The 18,604-nt window shown below is 38.0% G+C and overlaps 1 protein-coding gene across 3 annotated transcripts in view; it reads right to left on the bottom strand.

Annotated features, from left to right (window-relative positions):
* SAMD12 (sterile alpha motif domain containing 12) overlaps positions 1–18,604 on the bottom strand; it is a 177,741-nt gene that overhangs the window by 123,987 nt on the left and 35,150 nt on the right. For all 3 annotated transcript variants that reach the window (XM_042785942.1, XM_042785943.1, XM_042785944.1), the window contains exon 3: positions 6,874–7,003. In XM_042785942.1, the coding sequence (XP_042641876.1) occupies positions 6,874–7,003 (130 nt within the window). The remainder of the gene's footprint in view (positions 1–6,873; positions 7,004–18,604) is intronic.

Genomic DNA, 18,604 nt, shown 5'->3' with positions numbered 1-18,604 from the left:
AAAATGTTCTCCTGTTCCAGATTAAAAAAAAAATAAAATAAAATTAAAAAATCACAAAATATGACTTTCTGCCATAACGTTTCACAGATAAGCTAATTTATCAGAAAATCAACTATGTTAAAACTTAACTTATAACTTCCATGAAGTGTTCAAGTGCCTCTTTGTCCCCTTCTCAACTGCAGAGGAGCCTTCCTGGTCATACCAGTTCTCTCATGAGCCACTACAGTTTTGACTCCTGTTGTGGGATTTTGCTATATATTGCATGAGCTATAATCTGACTGAAAAGCCAGACCCAAGAGTCATTGCTGAGATGCAAGAGATTACTTTCATGCAAAATTTTCCTTATCAATAAGAGGTTGAATAATGAAGAAAAGATTCCCACTTCCCAACTGTTTGGCATATCCAACTTCTTTCAATTCTATGCTATATAAACACAGGGTTGCATTAATATATTTCTAATATTATTTTCAATGCAAAAAGGAACAGTTGTCACATATTATGCAAACAGGAGCCTTATCCCAATGCCCATCACTCTTTGATGTGTTCCACATGTTAGAAGTTTGAAAGCAGTCAAGTATGAAACAGGGAAAACTCTTTAGTCCCTCACATTTTCTAACACAAGCATCACAGCTTCACAAAGAATGCTGCAAATAAGTCTGACCTTATCCACACAGTAGAATAAAAGCTCTCTCCAGGGTGAAGCAGTGATTTTATTTTATTTTTTTAAACCACAGATGGATGTAGTTAGGATTGATCTGACAGCCTACCAATCAACACTGCTGTTAAGACCTCACAGAATGAGAAGGGAAAAGTAGCATAAATAGGGACTGTGGGCAAGGCTGGCTTAAGCTTTGCAGCACGGAGAGGGGAAGGGCTTCACAGAGACAGCTGGAGATGGAAGCTGCTTCTACAACAACACTATCAGATGAACAGTGCTTGGGAGGAGAGATCTTTTGTGCTGAAGAGCACTGTCACATGCAAAACAAGGAAGATAATTCATGTTTTATTGGAAATACCCTCCATTTGGACACAATTAAGGTTCTTTTTGTTTCTATTAAAAAGCGCCTTTCTTCTTCTGTGAATAAACTAGATGGTTTCTGAGATATATGATAGTGGTGCAGAATTCTCAAAACTTGCTACAGGGTTGGGACCAGAGAAAACTGCCATAAACAAAACTTTAATAATTCTTTAAAGGAGACTAAAGTACTTCCTACAACACCTTGCCCTGACCCATGACCTTCTTCACTTGGAACCAGTCCTACACCCAATAATAAAAAACAGTCCTCTACCAACAACAACCTAGATGGTAGGTTGTGACCAGTTTTATAAGAGACAATAAAACAATGCCCAGTAAAATAAGCTAAGAAATGGTGCTGGTTTGTATAGTCTATTGCACTGTAACTACAGCAGGATTTGTGAGAAGACTCTGCAGGGCCAGGTGTCAGGCAACACAGATGGGGAAGCACTAGGGTGAGCACCTATTGAGGTCACCTTATAGAAGACCTCATTTTGCTTCTTGCATCAGGCCTCACATCAGGTATGCTGTGTCACAGGCAGAAGAGATATTCTGGGTCAATGTGATACTCATCAATAATGGAAGGATGAAGGATAACACAGTTGGAATCACTTGCCAAGTGAGCGATCAAGAAATGAATAAAAGTTGTTCCAAATCAAATGGACCTGTTAATAGGAAGATTCAGCTGACTCTTAAACAACATCTTTTATACACAGATCACAATACATTTATTTAACAACAGTGGTATCTTTATCTTTCTTATACAGACACCAAAACATATACAGGAAGGATGAACACAAACAGGAGGTCACAATATGGTGAATAAAGCCACCTGGGTTTGGTCATCCTTCCTGCCCCAGAGGTAGGAATGAGAAGCAGGCCTCCTGTGCTCTACTACACATCTCTTGTCCTCAGGTCAGTTCATTGGTTGCAGCACAAAATTCGGCTGAGTTCCATGAAACAAAGGGCATAATTAAACAATATATGTCCTGGAAATCAGAAAGATATCTGCCAACACTTTGATAAGAAAAAGAAGACCTTCCTCTGTACAGAGAGAGTAACTTAGACCCTTAGGATTTAGTGTGCTTCCGAAGAATACCAGAGTAACCTGAAATGGATCCAAGATTTCTCCAAATTCCAGTGTGGTATCTTAAACCACAAGACCATCCCTTTACCAGCATGCTAAACAACTTGAGTATTTCAGATGATATGATAAAACTCTAACATTTGCACAGATATTATTGAAGTGACAAAAATAAATCAAATCAGACTTTAAAAGCAAGATTTTCTATTAATTTCATAAAAATATATGTCAATATAGCTGATTTAACATAAGCATCTTTAGAGGTTATAGAATTAGCCAGTTTTTCTGGCTTTTTGCAGCAGGTTTTCATTTTCCAAGGTGCCGTTTGGTATTTAATGCATATTCATAAGTTCTGGTCCCTTCTAAAACTAAAGAGGTTTTCTTGAGTCCTGTTCCTTTCCTCTTTAAAAGTTTAATTTAAAAAGGCTTGAGTCCTTTCAAGTATCTCCTATCAAATTCCGTCACTTGGACCAAGGTATCTCTTGGGTATTACTTTGACAGAATGAGGTTTATTTAATGATCATAGCATTAAAACCTCATGCTCTGAAGACATGCATTAGCACACTGGGGAACATGGCATAAAAACAAGAGATGAAACAGGGTTTCCTTCCTTCCTTTTTTTCAAAAAATCACACATCAATAAGTTACTTAAACATCATTTTTATTACTTTGTCAATGGACCATTCTCCCCAAAACGGTTATTCCTTAGTCATTCTATGCCCAGCCTTGCTCCTGTCAATGCTGAGATATTGCAAAAAACTGCATTTGTTTCAATGGTACAGGATAAGACTGCCAAAGAACAGCTTATCTCTCAAGAACTCCCTAGTCATTTAAAAGTATTGCTGCCTGGCAAATTCAAAGCCACAAATGCACACTGAAAGCAAGGTCCAGTTCTCAGGTTTGCCTCCTGGATTATACGGGTATAAAATGAGTGTAAAAAGCTGGCCAGTCAGAGCAACTTATGCCCCCTCACAGTGGTGTAAATGCAAACACCAGTTGTAGAGCCTCCTCCAGTGGCATGGCCCTAACATTACATTCCTTCCTTGGTTGTACAGACCACTGTCATCTTTGTTCCCCCCTTTTTATTGTCTTATTTTTCCTACCATTGCTAATTCCTATCGGGGGCCCTTAGATCTTGCTCAGTGTTAGTCTTTCAAATTTTTTTGGTTCTGGCTCTGGGTCCAACACCACAAAAATGACCTCTGACCTGTTGCTGAATAAGTCAATTTAACCAAAGGCTCCACTCCCTGAACTCAAGGATTCTGTGTATAAAAGAAATCTCTCAATTTCTTATTAGACCTTTCCATATTTAATTCTCCCTCATTGGATGCAAAATGCATTTTACCAGTTCTGAGGTACTGAGTAAGTACTCAGCAAATCACAGGACCACAGAAAAATTCAGGTTGGAAGAGGCCCCTGCAGCTTTCTAGCCCAACCTCCTTCTCAAAGCAGTGTCAGCTATGAGATCAGATCAGGTTTCTCAAAGTTTTGTCTAGCTGGGGCTTGAAACCTTCCCAGGACAGAGACTCCGCAACCTGAGAAATCTGTCCCAATGCACAACAGTTCTCACGGGGAAGAAGTTTCTCCTTAAGTTCAGCCTCAGCCTCTTGTTTCAGCTAAAGTCTAGTGTCTCTCATACATGACTGTGAAAAGACTGGCTCCCTCTTTTTGATAACATTCTTCTACACACTGGGGGCTGCTAATAGTCCCCCCATCCCACCCCAGCAAGCTGCCTCTTCCCCAAGCTGAACAGGCCCAGTTTCCTCAATTCCCTGCTCACAGGGTTAGTGCTTCCACCCTGAGCATCTTGGTGGCCCTCACCTGAACTTGCATTGGAGTGCAAGTTCCAGCACTGGAGATCCCAGAACTAGAGTCTACAAAGCACAAAGTAAAGGGGAATAATGACTATCCCTGATGAGCTCACTATGCTCCTGTTAATACTGCCATGATTCTGTTAGCATTCTTTGCTGCCAAGGCACAACACTGGTTCATCTCATCTTCCTGACTATCAAGAGCACAGGTGGTCTTCACCAAAACCGCTACCCAGCCAGCCAGCCCCAGGCTGAATGGGGTGCAAGGTGCTTGACCTTCCCAGCTGCAGAACTCTGCATTTGTCATTCCTGAATTTCATAGGGTTCCTGCTGACACATTCCTCCAGCCTATGTCTGGTCCCTATGTACGGCAGCCCTACTCTTGAAGTCTATTGACTGTTAACCCCAATTTAGTGTCATCTGCAAATCTGATGAGAGTACATATACTCCGTCCCATGGCATCCTCAAGATCACTGTCAATATGAAGATCTTTTTTCTTACTAGGTAAATGACCAGAATAAATATTTTTTTCTTATACATCTGCAGCTGCCTTTTGTTAGGAGTAATATAAAGGTATAAAATCTCCACAAAGATTTTGGGTTGCGTTTTTTCCCCCAACTCAATAAACTGTAATCAGCAACTAATAGTCCCAAGTAAAATGCCACACTTTTCAACACCTATGGTTAACTGTTAGATATGTTTGCCCAAGACTATTTTCCTGGCTTATGACCATGCATTAGATTTTATCTTCAAATAAAGTTTAAATATCCTTTTCATGTCATTTTCTTCTTTTCCATTGTATTTTTCCATATCAAAGCAGCCTGTAAAGTCACTTTAATTCCTGAGAAATTTTCAACAATCACATTACTTTTCCATAGCCATATCTGGAAACAGTTACACTACCTTGGCTTAATCTTCACATTAGTTTCCATGCTCCTTTCATGCTCTACTTTTTTTTGAGCCACAAATCCACTGTTCTATTCCCTTATTAGATTTCAAATAATTGGAGTCACAGGGACCAACAGTACTGGAAATATCCTCCTGAGTTATTGATTTCACTCATAATATTATCACAATATACTTTTATTAAATCCTTACAAACATTGATCACATTTCTTCTTTTCTTTGGTACTTACTGAATTGAAGTTATTTTCTTTCCTGCAGACTTACTTTCTAACACTCGTACTAATATTTTCCTTATACCTCTTTTGTGTAAAGTAAGAAGGACTGATCTTGATTCTTCTTTTCACAGAGGTCTATAAAGTTCGAAGTTTGCACATCTGCAAGGAAACTACAAGGTTTCCATCTATGTTTATGATCAAATTAAAACAACTTTTTCTTCCTTTCCACTTCATTTCATAGTGCCTTAATTCTAAAAAGAGACCGTATAACCGAAAAATGGTACTAGAAAAGATTTTAAAATAGCTTCAATTTTTTCTGGATGCAGTCAGCTCTGTACAGATGGGTGGAAACACAGACTACATTCCTACGGACTGCATTCAACAGATGATGACTTAGATGAAATGGGCACAATGGTTAAGTACTAAAACTCAACACTTACCAAACCAATACAAAACACCTCTCACATATAAGTGTGTATGCATATTCATGGCTACACAGTAAACAAATATTGGTAGTTTAGTTTGCCATGTTTAAAATCATTCATATATTATCAGAAATGAAATAATAGCAACGGGAATCAATGTAAAATTTGAAACACCACAGGTATACATATATGAACAGACACTGATTGAAACATACATTAATTAACAATGCATGATTGATAATACTGAGATTTGTATGTGAAACTCAAATCTCTGATATTAAAGGGCTGATTGCCAGTTATCAGTTCTGTATACCACCATGTCAGAGAACAAATTTGTGCTCCACATAAAACTTTTTACAGATTAATTCTTGTCTGGGATATGAGTAAAAATGCTATCTAAGTCCCAAATTACATCTGTATTTATATTAATCCAGCTACTCTGCTAAACTGATGTCAGTTCAAAGTGGTCAACTAAAATACCACTACAGCAAACTGAGTAGGAGTTAACAAGTTGAGCAGATCAACAAAATCAATATCAACTTCTAAATAGGAAAATAAAATACAATTATGATTTTTAATATATTCTTCTAAGACAAGACACCAAGAGTTGAAGGCTTGTAGGTCCTGCAGGTATTTGGGGGAGAAACCATGACAGAACAAATTAATATTTTTTAGACTAGACAGGGAAAGTATGTGCAAGTAGGAAGCCTGCTATCCAATAAAGGAAACACTGCAAGAAAGAATGATTGCACTTGAGCTACACTTGAGACAGAAATCAGCTCCACTGACTGGAAATAATAATTTAGATTGATACTAGGAAAATACCAAATTTAAGGACCATAAAACACTGGAATAGAGAGATGTAAAAATCTCCTCCACTGCAAATTTTCCAGAAGAAAATTAGACAAACATCTGTCAGAAATGAATGTGCTCTATTGATCCTGCTTCAGCCCTAGGGAGGAGCTCAGTTGGGCTTGCTTCCCATTCTACATGGTAAGGACTCATAAGTTTAACTAAAAAAATAAATAAATAAAAGGCAAAAAAGAATAAGAACTCAAGGTGAAACATCTCAATGAAAAAAACCTCATTTACATTTTTCCTTGTAGGACATTTCTTAATGTTTAGGGGTTTTTTTATTTGTTTGGAATGAACAGAATGTGGCCCTTATGCACAGACTGACTCCTTTCCTCATTATATTAACCCTGAATAATCTGAAACTTATCTTTTAGGAAGATAGAGAAATCACTTACCACATCCTATGAAAGCTGGTATATTCCTCTTGCTCTAAACCTTACAACTCTCTAGTCATACAATCAACAAAAAGCCTTCAGTGCACAGTCACAGTCCATTAACAATAAAGTAAACCAATTTGTCACATTTTAAGTAAGTAAAATATTTCTGATAGTGCATACTTTACCAGTTATGTCATGCTGTTTGAATGACTCACTGTAGATTTGATACTGATTAGGGCAATGTTTCTTCAGCCATTTGCAGACATCCTGCTGGGTCCATAATGCCACAGGCTTGGTCAGCTTCACAGTCCCAGACTAGAAATACAGAATGAAGAAGAGAAATGACGTTTAGTCCACACAAGTTTCAGAAATATTAACCGGTGACATCAATATTCAATATTAAAATAATAAATGCAAGATAGGAGCTGCTCTGATTGGCAGATACCAAATAATCACCAGCATGATACAAAAGACCCAGATATTCAAATACATCACATAGGTATCACACGCAGTGAAAGGTTCTCTAACATTATTTTACATTGTATACATGTTCCTTTCATCACAGAAACATACTGCACCATGTCTTAAGTAACAGTTAAAGAGCGATGAACTCTGACTGCACCTGAAGGGCAATACTTGCAGCCTTTGAAGCCTTCAGATTCACAAGAGGGATGTATATTTGTGTCCCAGTTTGGATATAACCATGGAAGATCAGGACTATCTTCAGGCCAGGCATGTTCCTCAACTTCAATTAGAAAAGATCTTTCAACAAAGCCCTTTAGTGCAAGCAAGCTTAAAGACTGGTTCTGCCTGGGAAAAGGAGACTACACAACAGTTAAAGTAAGGCTGGTGATACCAGTTCATACCGAGTATTTCAGCTGACATCATTCCTAGGATTGAGTGATGTTTGCAAGCAGGCTTAGTGTTTCTGCTTCCCTTTTACCTTTAACCCGCCTACAATCGCCATTATGAGAAATAAGTAGGACTCTTGCTTAAAACAGTAGCTTCTTTATAAATAACTGAAAGACCGCTGCTCAGTACTTTTGTAAATATTCAGTTTTGTAATAGATTATCTGAACAAATAGATTGTTTATACATAAAACGTATAAATTAACTCAATTGCATTATCATATGTATAAAGCCACATTTCATTTAAACAATTCACCTTTGCACGTATACTTTTTATAAAGATATGAAAATGTTGAATTCTAGACAACCTGAACTGTAGGGATTTAAAGCCTCTTGTCAAAGTAGGCAAAACAACAAAAAAAGAGAAAATATATTCAAAGTGATTTCATCCTTTTTTTGCACAGTCTGCCCAGGAGACTACTAAAATCTTAAACAGATGGGCATTTATTACCAACAATAAGTGTTTAACATTGGACATTGCTGATATAAGTGGGTGTGAACACCAATGTATCCATTTACTTCATGATTTTGTGAAAGAATTGAGTCTACAGAATAAAATCAAAGTATCTTTGTTCCCACGCTGTACACGCAGAATACCTCTCTTCCAGCTCCTTGTAATGTAGAAGGTTCAAGAGAATTTTTTTGCACAAATTTGAGGTGAAGGGGAATGTCATCTCAACTATTCTTCTCCATTAAGACTCATGGTGGATTACCTCGATATTGCCAGACAGGGTTTATCCCAACATTTACACAGATGTACTTTGTCAGACAGACCTTTTCAAAGTTGCTTTGAAATTTTTCATTACTGGAAGCCCAAAGGACCAAAGCAGTTTTAAGCTAGTGCTTTGCATGTCCTATTAAGTCCATAAAGTACATCATGCAAAGATACTAAGTCAGGGCCAGGAAATATGGCAGAGATAAAATTCCAAAAGGCAAACATGTCTTGAATTTCTTACGTCCAATTTTCCCCCTTTTTCATAGCCTGGCTACTTAACAGCAGGAAAAATACAGTTAAACATATAATACAACGCACATTCCTTAGCTCAGCCTTTTTTGTTTTGAACAGAAATACTCACCAGAAACACAAATCTTGTTTCAAATACATGAATAGGCACTATCCACATGTAGAAGTATCACAGTAATGCATCCCAAAAAACCCACCCCAAATAATTGATTCCCATCCTTTGCTGCCACCCACTGACCTACAGCAGGCAGAAGCCTGACTGACAGACTTGATACCCAAAAAAAGAAACTTCCAGAGGTGTTGATGGTGCATTATAACCAGGAGAACACTTGCTATACCACTAGTCTTTCAGAGAAGCACGTCTGTCTTTTGCACACACAAAAAACCTGCTCTGGACAGTGCACAGGTCTGAAGAAAAGGCAGCCTCTGTAGGGAGAGCAGGTGCCCTGTAACTGTTCCTCATGAAACTAGGAAGATCAAAGGCACCTCTTCGAACTTCTCTGGCCTACTTGTTACTGCTATTTGAGTCAAAGAAGAAACTGAATTTCAATGAAGAGCCCAATATTATGGTATCAGTTATCTGAATTTTATTACATGCATATATAAATGCGTGTCCTTCACAAATACATCAAAGAAAACAACAAGTAAAAATAGCCATGTAACACAATCAGTCCCTCTGATTCCACAGAAATCTCTGAACAGCAGGGTCAAGATTTCAATGTCTATCTTTTATGAGTTACTGCTTAAATTTAAATATATTTCTTGAGCATTGAAATTTTTGAGGACTACAGGAAAGTCTGCCAGTCCTCGAAAAATAAATTGTAACTGGCCTTTCTTGTACCTCATAAAAATACTTAAACTATAAATATTTGGCTACAAATATATATAGCTAGCTATAGACTTACAAGCTATTTATTCCTAGCTGAAAGTACACAAGTAGTGCCAATGTGTGTTTCAACTAAGAGGTTGCTCTCTTCAGTACAGCAACTACTCTCCTCTTCAAAGGTTTAAGTATCAACACGTTAAATATCTGTAGTAGTTTACCAGCAATTGCAGCACAAATTTAACATTTCCCTCTTTGCCTGTAGAACTGAAAGAGTTTCAAATCTAACTATTAAGCCATGCAATATACAGATCATGGCATAGCAAACATACATGCTGATTTTTTACTGTCCAATGTTCAGAATTATGATTGAAACATCTTTGACTTAAACTTATAACTGCAGTCCAAAGAGAACATTTTTACAATGACACCATCAAGCATTATGTTTAATTTTCTAATTCATAAGGACTTGAGTTAGAAGAATGCAGAGTTGTCAGAGCAATGGTTATAAAAAGTATATTGTTGTTGCCTTCATTTTTGGAACATCATACCCAAAATATTTTCCAACCAGATGCTCTGACTGAAAGGCTATTAAAAAATATGCTTCCCTCCCACAAAACTCATTTGTTAGTTTCTTCCCTGCTCTAAAGCTAGATCATATTTTACTTTAAAAACTCCCAGTAAACCAAGGAAAATTACCCCTACCACAAACTTATCTACCAGATGAGTTCCCTGCCACTAACTACATTTAAACTACCTAGACAGGTAGAAAAAGTATTATGTTTTACTTCATTTCTGTTTATCAGCTTAGTCAAACAACAGGCCCGAGCTAATTAAAATAATATAGTAAAAACAACAAAAAAAAATCTTTAGTCAAACCTGCCCTTTCATTTTCCTGACATAAACTCATCCTAAGATCACCCTTTGCTGGCAACACTTTAATAGCTTTAATCCTGCCAAATGCTATGCCAACTCATGTGCTAGATATAGATCTAATGAGAATAAAAGTCTTCAGTATTCTGATCTTTTCTTGTATATTTGAAGGAAAACCTTTTTCTTTAGGATTTTGAGTCAAACTCTCTTCTAAATTGCCTACCCCCCATTTTCACTATATGTATCTCAAACTATAAAAATGACTCCCAAGAAGAAAAAAAATAGCATATTTAATACGTGACACAATTTCATGCTCTCTTTGTTTCACAGTGCAGAGAAGACAGTACTTAACATCACCAACTCAAGAATAAACAAATCAAACATACAGCCTGCATGCTACTAGAAAGTGTATTTCAGTGTTCAGAATAGCATTAGCAACCAAGCCCTGCTCTTCCTAAGGAATGATGTACAAGTTATCTCTTCAGCTTTCCAGGTGCAGTTCACCAAGCCTGACAATTTTGAAGGTTAATTTATTCACCAGAATTTCTTTGTCTTTATTTACTGTATTATACTCCAGAAAATAAAGGCTTCTGTATTTTTGAGTGACAGAGGATTCAGTCTCATTATTAAAACTACTTTACATAGTATGAGCCAAGTTATTTAAAAGACCTTCTCCAACCCAAACATTTTGTGCATTTACAAATCTGCTCAGATTAAAAAATCCAAGGATTGTGGAGATCAGAGTCCTCAGTCAAACAGGGCTGAAGGAAGAAAGCTGCCTGATACCATTTATAACATCCAATTTAACAACATACTGATCCTGACATATAAGCGAAGTCAATGCGTATTTACATTCAAATTTATCCGAACTCAGACCCTATGGTTTCTGCCTAAAAAAAACCCGCTTGTATGAAACAGAGATGGATAAAAGAGGCAGTGTTTAAAGTATTAAGGCAGATTCTGCTCCAACAGACATCACAAGAGACATCTCTGGAGTTTACAGTTTAACTAGAAAAAGACAAAACAGGACCAATTTTGTTACAGCTGTGTTGGTCAAAGGACATAAGCAAGGCAAGGCTGCAAGGAGAAGCACCATCATTTATTAGACCAGCAGCGTGGATCTCTGCCAAATGTGTTTCAGACATGAAGAAATCTTCAAATGGAGTACAACTGCTCAATGTTGAACAATTATGTTAACGCAGTTAGGCAGTTCACCAGAAAAGGGGGCTGATAGCTGTGAGGGGAGGTATGGGAAGAGCAAAGGAAAGAAGTAGCAAGGTCACTGTCATGTAATAGGGACTGAGAGAGTGAGATGGGTCTCTTGTCACCCGTAGAATAATGCAGAGTCATCTTGGGCAAGAAACATCGAAATGTGTCTGAAAACCATTGAAGTACCTGTGATCAGAGAAAGAGACTGGGAGGAAAGAAATGGGATCACTTCATGCGTGAAGTTGAGGAGGAGATATTTGTTAAATCAAAACATAATGTCTTCTACAAGCAAACTATAAAGGGCCAATAATATATTTAAAAATTAGAAAAATAAAATTTTATGTACAGGTGATATAGATACCTATAGCAGAGAACTTAAACTATACAGCTCCAAAAAGCTATCTAAGTTATTGTCAAATCTTTCAGGCTGCTCCGGAAGCAAGACTAACAGCGTCATCTTCATTGTTTATGACAAGGAGCAGCAATGCCCATTAAGAATTTCAAAAGCATGATTTTTCTTCTTTTAAACATGCTTGGGTTCTATTTCTAAAACTGAGAAAATAACAATCTTTTTCATATATTCCAAATTACTTTTCCAACATTAAACTGCCTATACAGAATTCAGAATCGATGACTAACATAAAAGCCAGTCTCAGTTCTGGAAAGAACAAAAGAAATGAGCCAGACTTGTGCATGTGCTTTTATATGATATCTTAAAATATTGGAGAATCTGGAAAGGACATGTTTTGGTTTAGAAATACACTTTCTCAGATAGTCATACTTAAAGCTTTTTTCAACAAAGACTAAAGAAAATTACATTAAGAAGCAGACACCCCATGAAACTGCTGAAACCTCCATTGTGTTCCTATCTGTGTTACTGATGATTTTAAAACTAAGGGGAGATGAAAACAACAAACCAAAGCCCATGTGTGTGTTTAAAAAAAAAAAAAAAAAACACACAGGAAAATACTGTAGGACACCTTCCCTCTTATGTTGTTAAAAGATTGAATGTTTAAAACTTTGACTGGATCAGAAATTCAGTTACATTCTAATTTATTACTTACGTCACTGTGAAAAAAGAAAAAAATCAGTATGGCAAATATATTTTAAAGAAAAATCATTACAGTTTAGTTTAAAACACACTTTAAAGGCCAACTTTGCACCAACTTTAGTTTAGACAACACATAAATCCTAATGCCACCCAGGAAGGAATAAAACAGAGATACTACAGCAGCTATCATGAAGGTCATATACCTATGACCGGTCAACACACAGTGCCCATTTTCCACTTTGAATGAAAACTATAGAGACATGGGAGACCTTCCCAGACTCCCAAATAGTGCTGGAAGCCTGGTCAGCTAGCACCTTGCATCCCCTGAGTTGCAAGCTTGTGCCTCACATCTGTAGCCCCAAACTTACTTGCTCCACATTGCAAGATGCAAAATGCCACTGGCTGGCCTAACCTATGACCCCTCTGAGCATGGCAGAGTCATATAATGGTGCCTTGAGCAAGATTTGGAGGCTGTGCAGCTCCCAGGGTGCTCACACTTATTAACACAGCCTGATGCTGAACGCATGCCTCCAGAAGTGGTGCCCAGCCCACATCTGAGCCCTCCCCCCATCATTCTCACGCATGTTGTCCTACACATAGTCCCTCCTTCTCTGGTCTGGTCCACTGGCACACGGACACAACATGCTGCCTAACTTGGGGTCCACATACAGCATCCCACAAAAGACAAGATCAGTTAACAGGCACACACAGGAGGGAGTTATTTCCCACGACTGGTCAGCAGAAAGATCAGAGTAGGGCTGTATATAATACCTACTGGTTCACCTAAATCTACATTCTCAGAATATACTGTTTTAAAAGCAGCAAATCAGTGCAGCCAGCTCACTGTGTCTCGCAAGAGCACAAACAAAGTCCAGACAAGGTACTCAAGGCCCCAGGAGAACCACATCCTCACTGACTCCAAGCTAGTTCAAACACATCTGAAGTCTAAGGAGACACACAAACGGGACTCGCAGAGAATCCCTGCCCCCTCAATCCAGTCACTGACAGATGGGGACAATCCTCTGACATTGCAGGGGAGAGAGGAGAGAACAGAGTTGAAGAGGGGAATGAGGACACCTGAGCAGCACCAGCTCAGGGCTCTGAGCACAGGGTGAACAGGGCCAGGTCAGCCCTCTCCAGGAAGGACCAGGTAGGGGAAAGACTGGACAATGTCAGGGAAGGCAGGGAAGGTTGCTATTCCTATCCTCCCACTTTCTGGAAGAAAAGGAGAGGAACAAATGCCACTTTCACGAGGGCCTCCCTCCTATATTAGCACCAGTGGTCCACAGCCTCCCATCTCTCTCACTTCCAGAGTTCTTTCACCTTTTCACAACCCCAAGAGCCAAGTCAGCCACTGTCGTCTTTTTGTTGCCTCCAGCAGACTGCTGTAAATTGCTGTCCCTACCAAGAGACTGCTCTGGCAGTGCCTAAAGCCATCTCTGCACAAGCAGAAACTTCTACCCAGGGATCCCAAATTGGAGTAGCACCATCAGCTGTTCAAAGACCAATAAATGAAGAGGGAGGTTTTCAAGCAATGCTGGCATTGACCCAACTGAGTACCTTCTGTACCGGTGTCACAAGCTTAGGTGTGCTACAAACAGACTGCAAAGGGGGAGAAAGGAAACAAATTATGCAAAATAATGAGATTGACCTGCAAAGTAAGAAGTTAACTCCCTCTTAAGGTACAAGTATAACCATCAAAAGGAAAGGATAAAGTTGTCAAAAAAAGTATCACTGAGCATTAACCTGATCGGAATAAAGACAATATCGAAACAACAAGCAAGCATAAATAAAGTGACACATTTCCCATAAGAGTACTCTCTTTCAATGAGATATTGCACTCTGAAAGCAAGAATCATGACTGGTAGGTGCTGGTGTTGATACAAATGGCAGTGGCACTATCACTAACTGAAGAAACGAAGTGTCAGGATGAGAAACGAGAAGACAGAGCACTCCTCAGCATTGTCAAGAAGCTTGCCTGACAAAATTCTAATTGCTATCAAAAATCCCGAAAGCCACAACCAGGACAGACAGGCCAACAATGCTTAAAATAAAATCACAAGTAGGACCGGGAGCAAAATAAAAAAACCAACCAACCAACCAACCAACCAAACAAACAAAAAAAAAAAAAAAAAACCAAACAAAAAAAACCCCACACAACCAAATCCAAATCAAAGCATGTAATGTTTTAAAATTCACTTCATCTAAAAACACGGCATTTTTAATCTTGCCAAACTAAAGCTCCATTTCTCTCAGTGCAGAAGATTCCTACCAGTCCAAAAATTAAATATTTGCTTTTGGATATTTGCAGAGAAAATGCAGAGAGGGAGAGCTGCTCTGTCAGGGTGAGGGTTCCTACTTCACAAGATACGTCAATTGTTTGATACTTCTTCATTGATGTGGCTTTGCTTTTTCTTCTCTGCCCGATCCTGTCCAAGTCTGGACTCCAACCATCACTATCTTATATTGGAGATTACAGTCTTCACAGTAAATACAAATCCTCCTGCTTTTACAAACAGAAACCTACTCTGTATCCTGCACAGCTCTGGAGAACGGACAATTTCTGTTCACACAGCAGGTGCCCTACTAGCATGCCTTGTGCAGCTATGAAGATAAAAGGTTCCTCCTTGAACTTCTCTAGCCTGCTTGTTACTACTATTGAGTCAAAGAAGAAACACAATTAATTTCAATTAACAGCCCTGTATTAACAGCAACTTACAACAAGTAATTAGCTAAACTTTATTACAAGCGCATGTTCTTTGTTGCATTTAACCATCCACTACAGCAAGAATAAAAAAATTAAGACATTCACCCTCAACATGGCACACATAACTTGCAGATTAGCTCATTTTTTATCCTGATTTAGGACTAAGTACTACACCCACTGTGAAGAAGATTTATGGCATGAGTCTTTATCACAGAATACTCTGTTTGGACTGGTAGTAGGCACAGAAGAGTGCCCAATCTCGGTGAAAGCTGTAAGTTCAAATACATTCAGGTACATGTAAGAAAGCAAATAGTAATATCTAATAACTAAGACAGTGATGAAATGAAGCTCCTCTTTTTTTCAGCAGTTTGTCCTGAACTCATAAATACCATCAGAGCAACTGAAATTCCAACTTTTGAGGAAACTCAGTATTTGAACTGGAAACATGAAAAAATATTTTCTCCAGGTCTAGATTAAAATACAAATAAAAAAATATAACACCACCCAAAGCCTACCTATACTACAAAACTGAGAATTACAAAGGAGTCTCTATTCCCGCTTTTTCTGGTTTCCTTTAAGCCAATCCTGACACCTCTACAAGTTACATCTTAGGCAGTTACATTTACAGTTGAACTAAACCAAGACAGCTTATCAGGAACTCCATTAAAATAAATACAAATCAGGCATATAAGTAGGTCCACTGATTTTCTTGTATTTTCTCACATATTTAAAGATGAACAGACAGACAGAAGAATTTAGCTAAAATACAGCCTGCAGCAGTAACAAAATCCACTGGCCAAACTATACTGGAAAAATTTTTAAATTGCACAAAAATATCAATAACATACTGAAATCTTGTTGCTCTTTAATTACAGAACAATAAACAGCAAAAGATGAGGTAAAGAAGTAGAGATCTGAAGGATAACACAAAGTTTTGATTTTATACTTCTGAATTAAATAATAAGAATTAAAGGAAGTTGGTCAGCCTGTATTTGCTTTGTGGATCATGAGAATGCTTCTGACTCGTAAGCACATATATTTGGTGATGCTTTATCTGCAATTCTTCAGTCATTTAATTGGATTCTTTCAAGAACAGCTCAATTATCAACACTTAGCAATAAGAATCACAAAACATGCTGCCTTGAAATGAGAAGAACTAGACAGGACCATGACTGTTTTAAATGTACCTGTTTTACATTCACATTATCCATACTAACAGGGATATGAACTGGAATGTGTCAATTAAAAATTATGATATGTAGCTTAATAATAGAATTTTCTATGGCTCATAAAAATTATTTTTATTTAATAGGAATACTACTATAGTACAAATAGGAAAATGGTACAATAATACAAATGGAAAAAAAAAGAACAAAAACAAAGAAAACAAACAAAGAAACAAAATTGTACAGAGCAGTACACTGGCCTTTCACAGATTTCAAGTAACACTAGTAACAAAAAATAAATGGGTATCTAAAATCCCAAGACTTTCTCTTTACAAATTAAATAAAAAAAAAAAATCCCCATATTTCTAAATGTTCAGGATATTCTAATAAAAAGGTTATTCAAATACAGGTTAAGCCTAATCTCAGAAACATATATGTAGCAGTATCAGTGGGGGCTATGTGATTTTTGGTGACACGTTTTTTAAAGAAAAACACATCTGTGGCATAATATTGCTTTTACCAAGGTAGTCTACCTTTCTCTGGGGGAGTTGTCATTAATGATACCAGCAGAATTTTTTCTTCTTGGGATTTACTGGTGGAGTCACCCTGACATAATAAATCTGTCCAGCACAGACCACACCTCGATCCTTCCATTTCTAATTACAGTATTCAGTAGAGAAGATACTTGACATATCTCAACATAGGGTTTAAGAAGTAGCTGTGGGTTGTTTTAAATAGCTGCTCTATGTCTGAGGTGAAGGGTTCAGTCCATTTTTTGATCCCAAAGACACAGACAGTGAAGTATTTCTATATGAGAAGAGCTATAAAACTGTTACTTTAGCATTAACAGGTAATGAGGTTAATTCCACTATTAGCTCATCAACAGTGCATTTGTACAAAGAGAATATCTAACATCCTGAGAGGATCTTAATCCCTATTAAATAATGACAGGTTGCTTTCTTACAAGGTTTACTCCTTCCAAGCAAATCACATTTTTGGCACCTTTGTTTCCAGCAGATGTGCCAATTAAGAGGCTTGTACTGTAAGAAGTAGTATAACCTTTCCATGCCAACTTTCAGTCTTTATGGATAGGCTCATTTATATGCAGAAGGCAAGTGCAGCAGCCAAGGCATTTTATACCCCAACAGCAATCAAAGTTTTCTAGGTATCTTTGCCAGTTGACTCTTAACTATGTTCTCTTGAGCCAAATACATTTTGAGAACAACTTTATAGGCCAGACGTGTACATGAGTATGAATAAGAAAAGGTCTCTAAACCTCAGCTGACAGGTCCATCTCTTGCTTCCCAGTAAGACATTGTTTCCACTTCTGGAAAGTCAGGAGAAAAAAAGGCAAATGTTGATAGAACAGGCAGATGAGCCCAGCCATCTGATTCATGCAGCAGCATTGCAATGCCTGTGTAGAAGTTCATAATGGATTTCTCAACTGAAATAAATATCTAGAAGGTAGACACACTACTTATTTTTCAAAACATGGCAGGGCACTTCTGACATCAATGTAATTTCTTTTGAGAAACTAGACTTCTCTCCCTAATAAGGGAATTCCTGTATTCTCTTATCATCCCTATTAAGTCCTATATTCATAAAAAGAGCTTAAGCACTACAATGCCCTTTTATCCCCTTTATTAGAGAAAGCAAAAAAGCCTCAAACTCAGATTCATGAAGGCCAGCCCCTCCTGGCTAGGAAGCAGCCTAAGTTAGCAAACAAGAAGATACAGAAGAAGCCACAAAGCACAAGTCCCATATTCACATCAAAGCCAGTCCAGGCCAAAGGGAGACATCTCACAGTAAGCACCTCTTCTTGTAGTGCAGCAAATAAACTCAAAAAAAAAAAAAAAAAAAAAGGTCAGAATCGTGTCCATATTTTAAAAGGAAACAGAAGGATGTGGCAGCAGCACTGTCTCTGCTCAAAACCCTGAAGATTTGGAGCTATAAAGCCCACATAGATGGACTCAGCAGACCAGATTCAAGGGCGGGGGGTGGGGAAGGAAGGCAAAGGTTAATATTGTTGCCATGCTCTGAACATACCTCCTAGCTCATGTCACTCATGGGGAAAATGGGACTTTGCCAAGAACATCCCAGCAGGCACCATGAGGAAGCTAAGCAGGGGAGGAATGCCAGTCAAGTGAAGATTTGCATCTTTGGTTCCAGGTACTATTTGTAAATCCAGCCCAAAATGTTCCAGCAACATCTTCC

This window comes from Tyto alba, unplaced genomic scaffold, assembly GCF_018691265.1.
Source record: "Tyto alba isolate M040663 unplaced genomic scaffold, T.alba_DEE_v4.0 Super-Scaffold_9, whole genome shotgun sequence".
NCBI lineage: Eukaryota > Metazoa > Chordata > Aves > Strigiformes > Tytonidae > Tyto > Tyto alba.
The sequence above is the reverse complement of the archived record's forward strand: the minus strand, read 5'-3'. Positions and strand labels throughout refer to the sequence as shown.